This window comes from Rhincodon typus, chromosome 3 (assembly GCF_021869965.1).
Source record: "Rhincodon typus isolate 14 chromosome 3, sRhiTyp1.1, whole genome shotgun sequence".
NCBI classification, from domain to species: domain Eukaryota; kingdom Metazoa; phylum Chordata; class Chondrichthyes; order Orectolobiformes; family Rhincodontidae; genus Rhincodon; species Rhincodon typus.
Window position 1 is genome coordinate 123,226,396 of NC_063334.1, and position 16,055 is coordinate 123,242,450.

The following is a 16,055-nucleotide window of genomic DNA, read 5'->3' on the forward strand; positions in this document are numbered from 1 at the left end:
AGGCCCGAAACGTCAGCCTTTCTGCTCCTATGATGCTGCTTGGCCTGCTGTGTTCATCCAGCCCTGCACCTTGTTGTCTTGAAATGAATAGGGTTTATTTGGTGAAGGCTAAAATTTTCAAAGTGGAGATGAAGACAGTTTGTTCAATTAAATGTTTGTATTTGCATTGCTGACTCATGCAAAGTAAAGGGAAAAGTTAAGTTCATTGGTAAATAATAGATGTGGGTCTGAACATGAACAGGTAATTGAATAAGCAGCCTCCAAACAGCGCAGAATGCAATACAGACTAGGCTGCTCATCACAATAGTCTTTAAGAAAAGGAAGATAATAATATGCTAAGTCTTTGAATTCTGTTTGATTTCCTGCTCTCCACACTTTCATCTCTAGCTACCAGATAATGAGAAGGAACCCTGACATGGACTGTCTTTCTCGAGCTTGAACTTCACTTTCATTCAAGCTGCACTTCATTTCCTTGTTCCATGTACGTATTCTGAAAGCACAGTTTTATTAACACCTAGTTTAATCCCACTGTCTCCTACTTGGAACTCCTAAGCAGAACTCTGCAAATCCTTACTTGTCTTGCCCAGGTATCTGTAGCCTTTTTAATCCCAAACATGGTGTTGCCCAGTTTACCCAGACTTCCCTTTTACTGTATTCAAACATGGCACTTGTGTACTGATGCTTTGGTCCTTTGATCCTTCAGAAGAGAACATAGCAAGATAGAAACCAGTAGCAGGAGTAGGCCATTTGGCCCTTTGAACCTGCTCCATCATTCACTATGGTTATGGCTGATCATCGAACTGAGTACCCTGGTCCCACTTCCTCCCCTTACCATTTGAGCTCTTTAGCCCAAAGAATTATATCTATCTGCTTCTTGAAAGAATTCAATGTTTTGGCCTCAAATACATTATGTGGCAGAGAATTCCACAGGCTTACCACTGTCTGGATGAAGAAATTTCTCCTTATCTCAGTCCTGAATGGCCTACCGCAGATCTTTAGAATGTGACCCCTGGTTCTAGATTCCCTGGTCATTGGAACATCCTGCATTTACCCTGTCTCGTCCTGTTAGAAGTTTATAGATTTCTGAGATTCTCCTTCATTCTTCTAAAATTCAATGAATTTTGTCCCAACCAATCCAGTCTCTTGCTGTACATCAGTCCTGCCATCCCAGGGATCATTCTGGTAAACCTTTGTTGCACTACCTCCATAGCTAGAACATCCATCCTCAGATAAGGAGACCAAAACTACACATAATACTCCAGGTGGGTCTCACCAGGGTCCTGTACAGTTGCAGCAAGACATCCCAGTTCCTGTACTCGAATCCTCTCATTATGAAGGCCAACATGTCATTTGCTTTCTTCACTGACTGTTGACCTACATGCCTCCTTTCCCAATCCATCACCATTCAGATAATAATCTGCCTTCCTGCTTTTGCTACCAAGGTGGAAAACCTCACATTTATCCTCACATTATACTGCATTGGTCATGTATTTGTCCACTGACTCAACTTGTCCAAATTGCACTGAAGAATCTGCATCCTCCTCGCTGTTCACCGTCCCACCCAAATTTGTGTCATCTCCAAACTAGAAGATGTTGCATTTAGTTTCCTCATTTGGATCCTTAATATATATTGCAAGTAGCAGGAGTCTAAGCACTAATCCATGCGGCTCCCCACTAGACACTGGCTGCCACTTTGGGGGAGAAAAGGCCTGCTTATTCCTGCTCTTTGTTTCCTGTCTGCCAACCAGTTCTCTATCCATGTCAGTACACTACCCCCAGTCACATAAGCTTTAATTTTACATATTAATCTTTTATGTGGGAGCTTGTTGACAGCCTTCTGAAAATCCAAATAAACCACATCCACTGTCTGCCCTTCATCAACTCTCAAAACCTCTCTGCATACTCTCAAAACTTCAGTAGATTTGTCAGGCATGATTTCCCTTTTGTAAATCCATGCTGACTCTGTCTGATCCTGTCACTGTTTTCCAAGTGCTCTGCTTTTATAATGGACTGCAGCATTTTTTCTCCTACCGATGGCAGGCTAACTAGTCTATAATTTCCTGCTTTCTCTCTCCCTCCAATTTTTAAATAGTGGGGTTACATTAGCTACCCTCCAACTCATATGAACTGTTCTAGAATCTGTGGAATCTTGAAAGATGACCACCAATGCATCCACTGTTTCTAGGCCACTTCCTTAAGTACTCTGGGATGTAGATTATCAGGCTTTTAATTCTATCAATTTCCCCAACATCATTTGCCTATTAATAATGCTTTCCTGCAGTTCCTTCCTCTCACTAAACTCTGTGTTCCCCAAAATATGTGGGACTACATTTGTGGCCTACTTTGTGAAGACAGAACCAAAATATGTATTTAATCGCCTGCCGTCTTTGTTCCCCATTCTCACTTCCCCTGTTGTGATTGTAAGGGACTTACCTTTGTTTTCACTCATTGTTTTCTTTTCACATACCTATAGAAGCTTTTGCAATCCAAATTTGCATTTACGTCTTGACCTGCTATCTATCAAAGATTTATGAATATACAGTTCCAGGCCCTTCTGTTCTTCCACTCTCTTCAGAGAGGTCAGAGACTAGTCCTGGAGCAAGTGACTCACCTTCTGCCTCCCCAAAATCAGTACAAGGTATAAGTCAGAAGTATGATGGTATATTCACCACTTGCCTGGATAGGTGCAGCTCCAACAATATTCAAGAGGCTTGATTCCATCCAGGACAAAGCAGGTCACTTGATTAACACCACATCCACTACAGACAACATTCACTGCCCCTACCACCGACACACAATGGCAATAGTGTTTACCATCTAAAAGATGCACTGCAACAACTCATCAAGACTCCTTTTGAACAGCACCTTCCAAACCTTTGATCTCTACTGCCTCGATGGGCAAGGTCAGCAAATTCATGGGAGCAGCAGTACTTGCAGGATCCCTCCAGGCAACGCCATTCTAACTTGGATCTGTGTCGCCATTTCTTTGTTGCTGGGTCAAAATCCTGGAAGCCCACCTCCAATCTGCCTCTGGGTAGGCGGTCACATAGTGGTGATGTCAAAAATCCAGAAGGCCAGACTCATGTTCTGGAGAAATGAGTTGGGTTCCCACCATGATGAAATTTGAAATCAATAAGACTCTGGAATGCAAAGCTAGCCTAATAGTGACCATGTAAACCACCGTCACTTGTTGTAAAACCCCATCTGGTTTACTAATGGTTTTTTTAAGGATGTAAATCTGCTGTTCTTACCTGGTCTGGCCTGTGCATGAATCCAGAACCGTAGCAAATTTGGTTGACTCTTAACTGCCCTCTGGGACAATTAAGGATGTGTAATAAAGGGGCAACAACTTCCATATCCCATGAACAAATGAAAATAAAGCACTGCGGTTCTACCTACACCACGCAAATGCAGCTATTTAAAAAAAAGGAGCACCCGACCTCCTTCTTGAGGGAAATTTGGGATAGGCAGTAAATGCTAGTCTAGCCCGCAGTGCTCAAACCCCGTGAATGAATGAAGAAAAGTACCATTCATTTTATACTGGCTGTCTATGTTCCTTCATCCAGAGCACATCACTTGCACAGATAAACGAATTTAACTTAGCAAAATGCTTATATCACTGCAATAGTATTCCAGAGGCTTGTACTAATAATCCTCCAGAGACTTGAATTCAAATCTTATGGCAGCTTAAGAATTGGAATTCATTTAATTGAGTAGGTCTGAAATTAAAAAATGTAATTATCAATAATCATGACTATACTTACTGGAATGTCCTAATGTTACATTGGGTTCACTGCCTCTGAGGGGGGGCAACGGTGTGTGGAAATTTGCTATCCTTATATGGTCTAGCCTACATGTGACTCCAGACACACAGCAATGTGCTTGACTCGACCATCTTCTGAAATTTCCTAACAAGCCACCATGTTGTCATTGAATGCATCTTCTGGAGTGCAGTTAGGGATGGACAATAAGTGCAGACTGTCATTACATTTTTAAAACAAAAGTTATTTTGCTTTTGGTTTGTGTGTTCATGTTGCTGATTTTGAAGGACAAATATTGATACCAAGCCGAGAAAGACCTCCGCTACTCCTCTTTGAAATGCTGGCATGGCATTCCACCAGCCACCCAAAAGAGCCATTGGAAACTCCCGACATGAAATGTCAACTTTCCCGCTCCTCTGATGCTGCCTGGCCTGCTGTGATCTTCCAGCTCCACAATCTGCTATCTCTGACTTCAGCATCGGCAGTTCTTACTATCTTGTAGTGTAACCCCCAATAGGATTCCTTCAGTATTGCACTGCGGCTCCCTCAGTACCACATGAGGACTCCTTCAGTACTGCATTGGGACTGTAAGTCTGGATTTTTGCTCAAAGCTCTGAACTTGCTTAGGCTTCTGATTAATACTGTTCAAACTTGGTGCAAAATGTACAATGGAGCCTGACCTTTCACCTAATTCACAACTGAGGGGAATAAATGACAGCCCATGATATATGAAAAATTTATCTTCCATGACTGATAGTCAAACTGTCAGTGAACACGCTCTGGGTGCACATTAATTTATACAAATGGCTTGGCCTCTACTGTTATTTAATTGCCTCATCAGATATATTTCAAGAGGACTATACTCTTGCAGTTCACCAATATTTTTGTCATTGGTCCAAGTATTTTGAAGAAATTGGTGGCAGATGTTCCCTTGACAAATTTGTAGTTGTTACATTGCAGTTGATAATCCAGGTTCCCTGACAAAATGTGATTACTTGAGACTTGATTTGTACTGACTGCAGGGCTCCTCATGAGTGTTCTTGGTGAGTTCAGGGAAATGTACACGCTAGATAAGAGATCCCGGTCGAACAGTGCACCTACTGGGGTCCAGTGCAGAGGAATGATTTCAAGCCTCAATTAAGATTTAGTTTGCATAATGGCCATGAGCGATTCAAACCTAGCTCTCCAGATTTATGGCACTATTTTGATTAGATTTCTGCCATGTTCAGAAAGCTTCTTCACTTTATATATACACCTTTATTAGATTTTAGCATGTACGTGCTTCCGCGTATTGACTGTGTATAAACTGCATAAACTGTTCAGTTAGGTTTCAGCCTCCAAGAACAGAGCTCCCTACCTTTATTTTACCATTTGCCCCTGAGGTAGAAGCTCATGAGTTCACCCCCTGTTTCAGAGGCTTGGAATGATAGAATCATGCAGTGCAGAAGAGGCCCTTTAGCCCATCAAGTCTGTACCACCAAAGCTACACTAAATCTACATTGGTCCCCCCTTCTAGCGATAGTTCCATAGACTCAAGTTCTCAATCTCAGCTGCCATTCACAGGCCAGCACTGAGGGAGTACTGCAGTGTCAGAGGTGCTGTCTTCCAGGTAATGCATTAAACTGAGGCTACTTCTGCGCCCCCTCAAGTGGATGTAAATGATCCTGTAGTATCGTCTCCAAGAAAAGCAGGGGGTTTCTCAGTTAAATTTATGATCTGATCTATCCTTCACCCAAAGATCACTAAGCGTGCCTTCTTTCTCAGTGTATACTATTAGATCTCATTTCCGTTTGCAACAGAGACGACATTTCAAACTTACTCTATTGGCTAGGGAATGTTCTGAGAGACACAATATCAATTAAAGGGAGGTGGTGGCATAGTAATAGTGTCACCAGACTAGTAATCCAGAATCCCAGGTTAATGTTCTGGGGGTGTGGATTCGAATCCCACTGTGGTAGATGGTGAAATTTGAATTCAATGGGAACAAAATCTGGAACAAAAAGCCAGCTCACATAAACAGACTCAATTGTTGTAAAATCCCATCTGGTTCACTAATGTGCTTTAGGGAAGGAAATATGCTGTCCTTACCTGGTCTGGACTACATGTGACATCTGGGCAGTTGGGGATAACAAACAACTACTGGCCTGGCCAGCAACACCTGCACCCTGTGAATAAATTTAAGAAAAAGTTTGATTTTTTTTTCCTCAACTCTCACCTCTTTCTTACTTTGGGATTGTTTCCCTTTGTCCCAGGTGTTACATTTCTCTCTGAACTGCATGGCAGCCACTCAGAGGTTCAGCATACACTCATTGGCATGCTAAAACCGTTTGAGTATTGACTTTTGGTTTTGGAAGTCACTGTCTCTGAGGTCCGTGCAGCAGACACGTTACCCAGGACTCCGTTGGGTGGGATATTGTACTTAATGTAAAGACCTAGTTTTCAAAAGTGGTTCCAGTGAAAGACCTAAAGAATGCATGCCGTTGGATGTAATTTTTAAAAAATCTACACTATACCCTCCCCACAGAATGTGAGTGTTAATGACTCGTCCAGCGTTTTCTCCCCCCATCTGTAATTGACCTTAGGAAGATAGTGATGAACTGCTTTCTGAAACTGCTACAGTCCACTTGATGTGGTTATGCCCTCAATCCCGTTAGGAAGAGAAATCCAGAATATTGATCTAGCGACACCGAAATAATGGTGAATAATGAGTGACTTGGATGGATCTTGCAGTTAGTGGTTTCCTACGTATCTGCTGCCCTTGATCTTCTAATTAGTTGAGGTAGTGGATTTGGAAGGTGCTGTCCAAGGAGCCTTAGTGAATTTCTGCAGTGCTTCTTGTAAATAGTACACACAGCTGGTGGAAGAAATGAATGTTTGTGGATATATTTTCAATCAAGTGTTCTGCTTTGTTCTGGATAGTGTCAAGCTTCTAGAGTGTTGTTGGAGCTGCATCCACATCTAAACAAGTGGGGAGTATTCCATCACACTCCTGACTTGTGCCTTGTAGATGGTAGTGTGGAATCTGATCTACTTGCCACAGAATTCCTAGGTTCTGGCCTGTTCTTGTAGCCAAAGTAATTTTATGACTGGTCCAGGTCAGTGTTTGGTGAATGTTAATACCCAGAAAGTTGATTGTGGGGAATTGAGCCAAGATATGCCACTCAGCTGGAGTACTTTGTCCTGTGCTGCAACACTTGCAGAAGGATGTGAAGGCTTTCAGTAAAGTGCAAGAAAAGTTCATGCAAATGTTTTAAGGGATAGGAAACTTCGCTTATGAAGATAGATTGTAGACGTTAGGACTGTAGAGGACAGGAAGCATCCAGAAGGGAATTAGACTGTTAACTGAAAATGAAGAATGTGTCAGAATACAAGGAGAAGGTAGGAGAATGGCACAGAGTGAATTGCTCATTTGGAGAGTTGGTGTAGACACAGTGGGCTGAATGACCTCCTTCTGTACAGTAACATTAACAATTAGACGGTAAGATGTAGGAACAGAAGTGGGCAATTCATCACGTCTGCTCTGCCAGTCAATGAGATCATGGTGTTGATCTGACAATCCACAGAATCTAAGGATTCTTGGAAGGTTACCACAGCTATCTCTGCAGCATTTTTTCCATATCCTAGGATGCATCCCATCAGGTCTAGGGGACTTGTTGATCCTTAGTCCCCATTGGTTTCTTCAGCACTTTTTCTCCTGTGGTAGTTAGTGTATTTATTTCCTATCTCTGTTTATATAGTATTTTTGAAATGCTATCTGTATTATTTTCCTGCAAAGCCTGATGCAAAGTATTTATTCAATACCCTTGTTATTTCCTGATTTCCCCATTATTATTTTTTCCAGTCTCATTCTCTAAAGGGTCTATGTTCTTTTTGGGCCCTCTCTTCCTTTTTATATATTCAAGAAGGTCTTGCTGTCTGTCTTGATATTACTTGCAAGTTTACTGTCAAAGTTTACAGAGTTGTACAGCACAGAAACAGACTCTTCAGTCCAACTCGTCCATGCCGACCAGTTTCTCAAACTAATCTCGTTCCATTTGTCCGTGCTTGGCCCATATCCCTCTGAACCTTTCCTATTCATGTACCTATCCAAATGCCTTTTAAATGTTGTAACTGTACTTGCCTCTACCACTTTGTTTGGCAGGTCATTCTACAAAACAACTGCCATTTATGTAATAAAAATTGCCCCTCAGGTGCATTTTAAATCTTTCTCCTCACACCTTAAAATTATGCCCTCTAGGTTTGAACTCCCCTACTCTCAGGAAAAGACCTTTGCTATTCACCTTATCCATGCCCTTCATGATTTTAGAAATCTCTATAAGGTCATCCTTCAGTCTCCTACACTCTAGGGAAGAAAGCCCCAGCCTATCCAGTCTCTTCTTACAACTCAAACCCTCCAGTCCGGGTAACATCCTTGTAAATCTTTTCTGCACCTTTTCCACTTTAATACTATCCTTCCAATAGCATGGTGACCGGAACTGTACGCTCTACTCCAAAAACTCACCAGTGTGCCAAACACCACCTTCACCATCCTGACTCCACATTCAAGGAACTATGCACCTGCACCCCTAGGTCTCTTTGTCTGGTAACACACCCCAGGGTCCAACCTTTAACTGTATGAGTCCTGTCCTGGTGTGCCTTACCAAAATGTAACATCCCACATTTATCTAAATTAAACTCCATCTGCCACTCATCAGCCCATTGGCCCAACTGTTCAAGGTACCATTGTACTCTGAGATAATCTTCACTGTCCACTACACCACCTATTTTGGATGGCATCTGCAAGCTTACTAACCATACCTCCTATATTCACATCTGAATCATTTATATAAAGGACGAAAAGCAGTACATTGTAGTACCTTGCCTTACTCTTGATGTCAGGAACATTTGTAACATACCACCTATAAGACTGAGGCTGAATGAAATAAATAAGACACAGTGTTGCCAGTGTTTGAGTACAGAAACTGGCCTGAATCCCAACAGCAAGGATAAGGTTTTCATGGTGCAAATAGCATCCTGGAGCTGGAAGAAAGGAACAAAGTGTAATCACTTCAAGGCTCTATCTCACTTCACACATTTTCTTAAAGTGAAAAAAAAACTCTTATGCAGTGAGTCGTTAAGTTCAATAATTTCAAAGATATTTCAATTCAGCATGTGATTCAGAAGGGAAAGATGTGCAAGGTTATGGGGAAAGAATGTCGAGGAAAACAGTGAGTTTCTGCTTCCAGACACTAGCACGATGGGCTGAATAGAAGTCTTCTGTGATATCTGAATCTATTTTCCCTTACCCACTCCTTCCCTCCCCATCCCAAATAAATTGGGCTTGAATGCAACAATAGTTTTCTCTGTTTTTAGGGCATCAGCGCGCTCCTTACTTTCTCGTCAGAAGCGGGAGTCTTGCGTTCGTATTAGTGCGTCGATGGTGTTGCTCGGCATTGGCCTTTATTTTGGATTCCACGTTTTAAGGTATGGCAGCGTGGAGTTTCCCGGGAAAGGCAGCAGTTCCAAAGATGAAAAAGCTCACCATGGGGAAGGCCACCATCACCATGGCAACAAAGGAGCTCCTGCTCATCACCACGAACGTGGAGTCTATCACCATGCCGCTGTGATTTCTGATTCAGGTCAGTGAAGAGATTCTACACCCTTCACTTTAAAGCTGTTTCTGCTCACTACTTTCTCGTTCACGCTGGCTGCCATGACCTGAGGATCTCTCAGGCTATGATCCTACAGTGAATGCAATGAAGGCCAATGAACAAAAAAGGCTCCGTTTTTGCAGGGAGTGGCGGTTAGCTTATGAAGAAAGATTTGATGTAGGCCCAGCTTTTCTGTTGGACTTTAGAAGAATGAGAAGTGATCTTATTGAAACACATAAGACCCTGAGCAAAATTGACTGGATAAACTCAGAAGAGGTGTCTTCCCTTGTGAGAAAGACTAGATCTCAGGGACACAGTTTGAAAATAAAAGGTCTTCAATTTAAAATTGCGTGGAGGAGTTTATTTTCCCCTCTGAGGGTCCCTGTGTCTTTGGAAATCTCTTGCCCAGAGAGCGGTGGAGGTGACGTCATTATAGTTTTAAGGCAGAGGTAGGTAGATTCTTGACCTAATCAGGAAGTCAAAGATGATCAGGGTAGGTGAGAACATGGAATCAAAGACGCAGTCAGACCAGTTATTATCTCATTGAATAATGGAGGGGTAAACTAGCTTAACCCTGCTCCCTACCTTGTATGTTCATATGGTTCTGCTGGCTGAAATTAGTAAATGAGTGAGTTTTGTTTTAAAGGTCTTGGTGTGCTCTTGCAGTACTCTTCCCTGTGCTGATCATCTCAGGGTTAATGGGTCACTGGCGAGGAGTTGCAAAATCAGTAACTCTGTCCAACGTCCTTGATTAAAGCCATTAAGCAGGCGAAAACTCGAGTAATTAATCCACAGAACCATGAAATTGAATCACTTGCAGTCTTGAACACCCTGACAGTTGGTTCACTTCAGAGTCTTTGCTTCAGTTTTAGTTTTGCTGAATGAAGACATTGTTATGACACCTCAACTCTAAAGTGTGACAGGATGTACGCACTTTTTATTTTGCACACTGCCAATATTTAATATATAGATCTGTAATATACAAAACACCATCCTCTATTACATAACGTACATTTTATGAAGAAGGTTAAAAGGGTTTAATTCTGAGCACCAATCATATAGATTTGGCTAGAATTCTCCTGAAAATAAAAAGATCAATGGATGCTCTAATTGAGGCATTTAAAAGGATTAGGGGAATTGATAAGGTAGATAAAGATTAACTGTTTCCCTCTGGTATTGGAATCATGAGCAAGGCAACATAATCCTAAAATTAGAGTTTAACCATTCAGGGTAATGTCAGCATGCAACTTTTTTTTTAATTCATTTGTAGGATGTGAGCGTCGCAGGCTGGCCAGCATTTCTTGCCCATCCCTAGTTGCCCTTGAGAAGGTGGTGGTGAGCTGCCTTCTTGAACCGCTGCAGTCCTCCTGCTGTGGGTTGACCCACAATGCTATTAGGGAGGGAATTCCAGGATTTTGACCCAGCGGCAGTGAAGGAATGGTGATATATTTCCAAGTCAGGATGGTGAGTGACTTGGAGGGAAACTTGCAGATGGTGATGTTCCCAAATGTCTGATGCCCTTTTCCTTCTGGATGGAAGTGGTTGTGGGTTTGGAAGGTGCTGTCTGAGGATCTTAGGTGAATTTCTATAGTGCATTTTGTAGATAGTACACACTGCTGCTACTGAGCGTCGGTGGTGGAGGGAGTGAATGCTTGTGGATGTGGTGCCAATCAAGCGGGCTGCTTTGTCCTGGATGGTGTCAAGCTTCTTGAGTGTTGTTGGGGCTGCACTCATCCAGGCAAATGGGGAGTATTCCATCACACTCCTGACTTGTGCCTTGTAGATGGTGGACAGGCTTTGAGGAGTCAGAAGGTGAGTTACTCACCACAGTATTCCTAGCTTCTAACCTGCTGTTGTAGCCACTGTGTTAATGTGGGGAGTCCAGTTGAGTTTCTGGTCATTGGTAACCCCCAGGATGTTCATAGTGGGGATTTCAGTGATGGTAACACCATTGAATGTCAAAGGATGTTGGTTAGATTGTCTCCATCTCTTATTGGTTATGGTCATAGCCTGGCATTTGTGTGGCACGAATGTCACTTGCCATGTGTCAGCACCAGCCTGGATATTGTCCAGATCTTGTTGCAAGTGAACATGGACTGCTTCAGTATTTGAGGAGTCACGGATGGTGCTGAACATTGTGCAATCATCGACAAACATCCCCACTTCTGACCTTATGACGGAGGGAAGGTCATTGATGAAGCAGCTGAGGATTGTTGGGTCTAGGACACTACTGTGAGGAACTCACACACAAAGAGTAATGGAAATCTGAAACAGTGTTTGTGAAAAGGCTTTGAATCCTGGAGATCAGTTGGAGCTTTCAAGACTGGATAGTTAGATGAAGGTGTCACCATTATGGAGCAGAGATGGGAGGAGGGGAGATGGTGTAGATAAGATAATAAATTATGGAGCAGACTCTGGGCTACACCTGTTCTCCACTTCTTTGAGAATGTCACTCAGAAGGGTCTTTCTCATCATCATAAGCTCAAGAACAATCCAGACATTTAGTTCAGTTAGGATATTTAAGAAATATTTATATGAACATTTGCAACACCATAACTTACATATTATCAAGTGCTGTAAAATAGGTTTAGAAGCCTAATTTCTGACCTGCTGTTGTAGCCACTGTTTCTGTTGCAAGTCCAGTTGAGTTTCTGGTCAATTGTAACCCCAAGGATGTTGACAGTGGAGGATTCGGTGATGATAACACCATTGAATGTAAAGGGATGCTGGTTAGATTGTCTCTTACTGGCAATGATCGTTACTTGGCATTTGTGTGGCGTGAATGTTATGCACCACTTGTCAGCCCAAGCCTGGATATTGCCTGGATTTGAACATGGACTGCTTCACTATCTGAGGAGTCATGGATGGTACTGAACATTATGCAATCATTGGAGAATATCCCCAGTCTGACCGTATGATGGAGGGAAGGTCACTGAGGAAGTAGCTGAAGATGGTTGTGCCAAGGACACTACCCTGAGGAACTCTTGCAAAGATGTCCTGGAGCTGAGATGACAGACCTCCAACAACCACGACCATCTTCCTATGTGTCAGGTATGAGTCCAACCAGGGGATAATTTGCCCCTTGCCGATAAGCTTTGATTCCAGTTTTGCCAGGGCTCCTTGATGTCACACTCAGTCAAAAATGGTCTCACCTCACCTCTGGAATTCAGCTCTTTGTCCATGTTTGAACCAAGGCTGTAATGAGGTCAGGAGTTGAATGGCCCTGGCAGAACCCAAACTGGGCGTCGCTGAGCAGGTTATTGCTGAGCAGGTGCTGCTTGATAGCACTGTTTCTGACACGTTCCATCACTTTACTGATGATCAAGAGTAGCCTGATTTGGGTGGTAATTGGCCATGTTGGATTTGTCCTACTTTTTGAGTACAGGATGTACCTGGGTAATTTTCCACATTGTCAGGTAGATGCCAGTGTTGTAACTTTGCTGGAGAAGCTTGGCAAGGAGAGCATAAGTTCTGGAGCACAAGCCTTCAGTACTATTGCCAGAATGTTGTCAGGGCCCGTAGCCTCTGCACGATCCGTGCCTCCAACAGTTTCTTGATATCACGTGGAATGAATCGAGTTAGCTGAAGGCTAGGAGGAGGCTGACATGGATCATCCACTGTGTACTTCTGACTGCAGATTGCTGCGAATGCTTCAACCTACTGTATTGTACTCTTCCATTATTGAGGATGGGGATATTTGTAAAGGCTCCTCCTCCAGTGAGTTGTTTAATTGTCCACCACCATTCATGACTGGATGTGGCAGAACTGCAGAGCTTAGGTCTGATCAGTTGGTTGTGGAATTGCTTAGCTATATCTGTCACTTGCTTCCCTGTTTGATGGCTTCACTAGATTGACACGTCATCTTCAAGTATGCCTGGTGCTGCTCCTGGCATGCCCTCCTGCACTCTCCATTGAACCAGGGTTGATCCCCTGGCTTGATGGTAAGGGTTTGAATAGGGGATATGCTGGGCCACAAAGTTGCAGATTGCGCTGGAATACAATTCTGCTGCTGTTGATGGCCCACAGTGCCTCATGGATGCCCAGTCTTGAGTTGCTAGATCTGCTTGAAGTATGTCCCATTTAGCACGGTGATAGTACCACACAACATGATGGAGGTTATTCTCAAACTGAAGGCAGGACTCCGTCTCCAGAAAGACTTTACGGTGATCACTCTTACCGATACTGTCATGGACAGATGCATCTGCAGCTGGTAGACTGGTAAGGATGAGTTCAAGTATGTTTTTCCCCTCTTGTTGGTTCCCTTACCACAAGCTGCAGACCCAGTCTAGCAGCTATGTCCTTTAGGACCTGACCAGCTCGATCAGTAGTACTGCTGCTGAGCCACTCTTGGTGATGGACATTGAAACCCCCATCCAGAGTACATCTTGTGCCCTTGCCAACTTCAGTGCTTCACCCAAGTGTTGCTCAACATTGAGGAATACTGATTCATCAGCCAAGAGAGGACGGTACATGGTTATCAGCAGGAGGTTTCCTTACCCATCTTTAACCTGAAGCCATGAGACATCATGGGGTCCAGAGTCAATGTTGAGGACTCCCACAGCAACTCTTTTCTGACTATATACCACCGTGTCGTCACCTCTGCCAGGTCTGTCCTGCCAGTAGTAGGACAGGATATATCCAGAAATGGTGGTGTCTGGGACATTGTCTGTAAGGTATGATTCTGTGAGGCATGACTTTGTTAGGCTGTTTCTTGACCGCTCTGTGAGACGGCTCTCCCAATTTTGGCACTAGCCCCCAGATGTTAGTGAGGAGGATTTTGCTGAATCGACAGGGTTGTTTCTGCCATTGTCTTTTCTGATGCCTCGGTTGATGCTAGGTGATCTGTCTCGTCTCACTACTTTGTTGATACTTCATAGCAATTGATACAACTGAGTGGGAGGACAGTTTTTCAGATTTCAGAGGGCAGTTGAGAATCAACTATGTTGCTGTGAGTCTGGAGTCATATGTAGGATAGCGCATTTTCTTCCCTGAAGGACATTAATGACCGAATTTTTCTGACAGTCAACAATGGTTTCATGATCACTATTACATTCTCGATTTATTTCAGATGTTTCTCATTTAATTAAAATTCCGCCGCCTGCCGTGGTGGATTTCGAACCTGGGTCCTCAGAACATCAGCTGAGTTTCTGGGTAAATAGTTCAGCAGTAATACCACTAGGCCATCGCCTGTCCTAAATCTGATCTGATTATGGCCTTAAATTCCCTTTCCTGCCTACTGCTTATTTTTTCCCCTTTGACTCCTTAGTCAATTAAAAATCTATCTACCTCTGCCTAAAATAATATTCACTGTCTTCACTGCTCTCTAGGAAGAGGCTTTCTCAGAGTTATGGCTGTCTAAGCAATCAAACCTTGATCCCACTCTTTTGCTCCCAATTTTTATGATTCCAGTTTTGAGAATACTGAGCAAGCAAGGTCTTTGCTAAGACCTGGCTTCATATATCATAATAATTTGAAGAATAGAATGCATGGAACAAGGAAATAAATGGCAGGGTTCCAGGCTTGAATTGAATGCTAAAAAAAATCCTTATTTTTTGATCAAAAAAGGAGTCTAAGGTTACAGGGAACAGGAAACAAGAGTTAAGGCTGCAGTGAGCTCAACCATGATCTTATTGAATGTTGGAGCAGGTTTTATGGGCCAGTTGGCCTACTCCTGCTCCTGTTTCATATGGCCAGAGGAATTAAAGGACTGAAATGACAGTGGGGTCTGTCAAGACTGAACTTTGAGCCATCGTGCTGAAGACATTCAGCTCTGCAGTGGGCAGCAGTGACGTAGTGGTAATGTCACTGATCTCATAGTCCAGAATCCCAGGCCAATGTTCTGGAAGCAGGGGTTTGGACCCCACTGTGGCAGATGATGAAATCTAAATTTGTAAGAGACCATATGTTTTATTTTTGGGACTACAAGCTGAAATGGAAGTTGGACTGCTGTAAGTGAACAAACATTCAGAACCTACAAATAGAAAACATGCATCCTCTCTCTCTGACGCTGTTTGGAAAAAGACATTAAAACCAAGAAGGCTTTAGAGAGAGAAGGCTAAAACAAGAGAAGACCTAGGTCAAACTGATCAACTGTGAAATTGAAGAAAGACTATCACCCTACAGATGACAGTGTATCATCATTGCTCAAATCAAAATGACTGAGAAAATAACTTTGCATCTGTCGTCTGGATGTTGATCGGAAATCCTGTCTTTTGCTTTTGTTGGAGTTAGCTGTTAGAATAAATAGTTAATTTCTGTTACTGATGAAACTTGGTACAAATTGCTCTTGTTCAGAGCAGCAGTCAATCAGGCAAGTTGGTCATCTAAGTTACCTCATTTATGATTTTATACATTTTGGGACTGCCTGTGGAAGAGTGGGACATATGATCACGCTTCCCAGTTAAGTGGGATTAATTACTTTAATTGGGAATTAAGTGACAAATTCAACAGAAGTACTTAATGAAAAGGTTAGTCTAATGGCAGCCACAAAACCACTATCGATTGTCAAAACAAAATCTAGTTCACTCATGGGGAAGGGAAGGAAATTTGCCATCCTTACCTGGTCTGGTGTCTGTTACTCCAGACCTTCAGTGGTGTGGCTAATTCCCTTTGGAGAAATTAATGATTGGCAATAAATGATGAGATAACAAGGTGTAGAGCTGGA

General features: G+C 42.8%; 1 protein-coding gene across 1 annotated transcript in view; it reads left to right on the top strand.

The window, feature by feature from the left end:
* si:ch73-337l15.2 (glutathione hydrolase 6) overlaps window positions 1–16,055 on the top strand; it is a 60,323-nt gene that overhangs the window by 32,358 nt on the left and 11,910 nt on the right. The window contains exon 2 of the mRNA XM_048594977.1: window positions 9,114–9,379. Coding sequence (XP_048450934.1) covers window positions 9,114–9,379 — 266 coding nt within the window. The remainder of the gene's footprint in view (window positions 1–9,113; window positions 9,380–16,055) is intronic.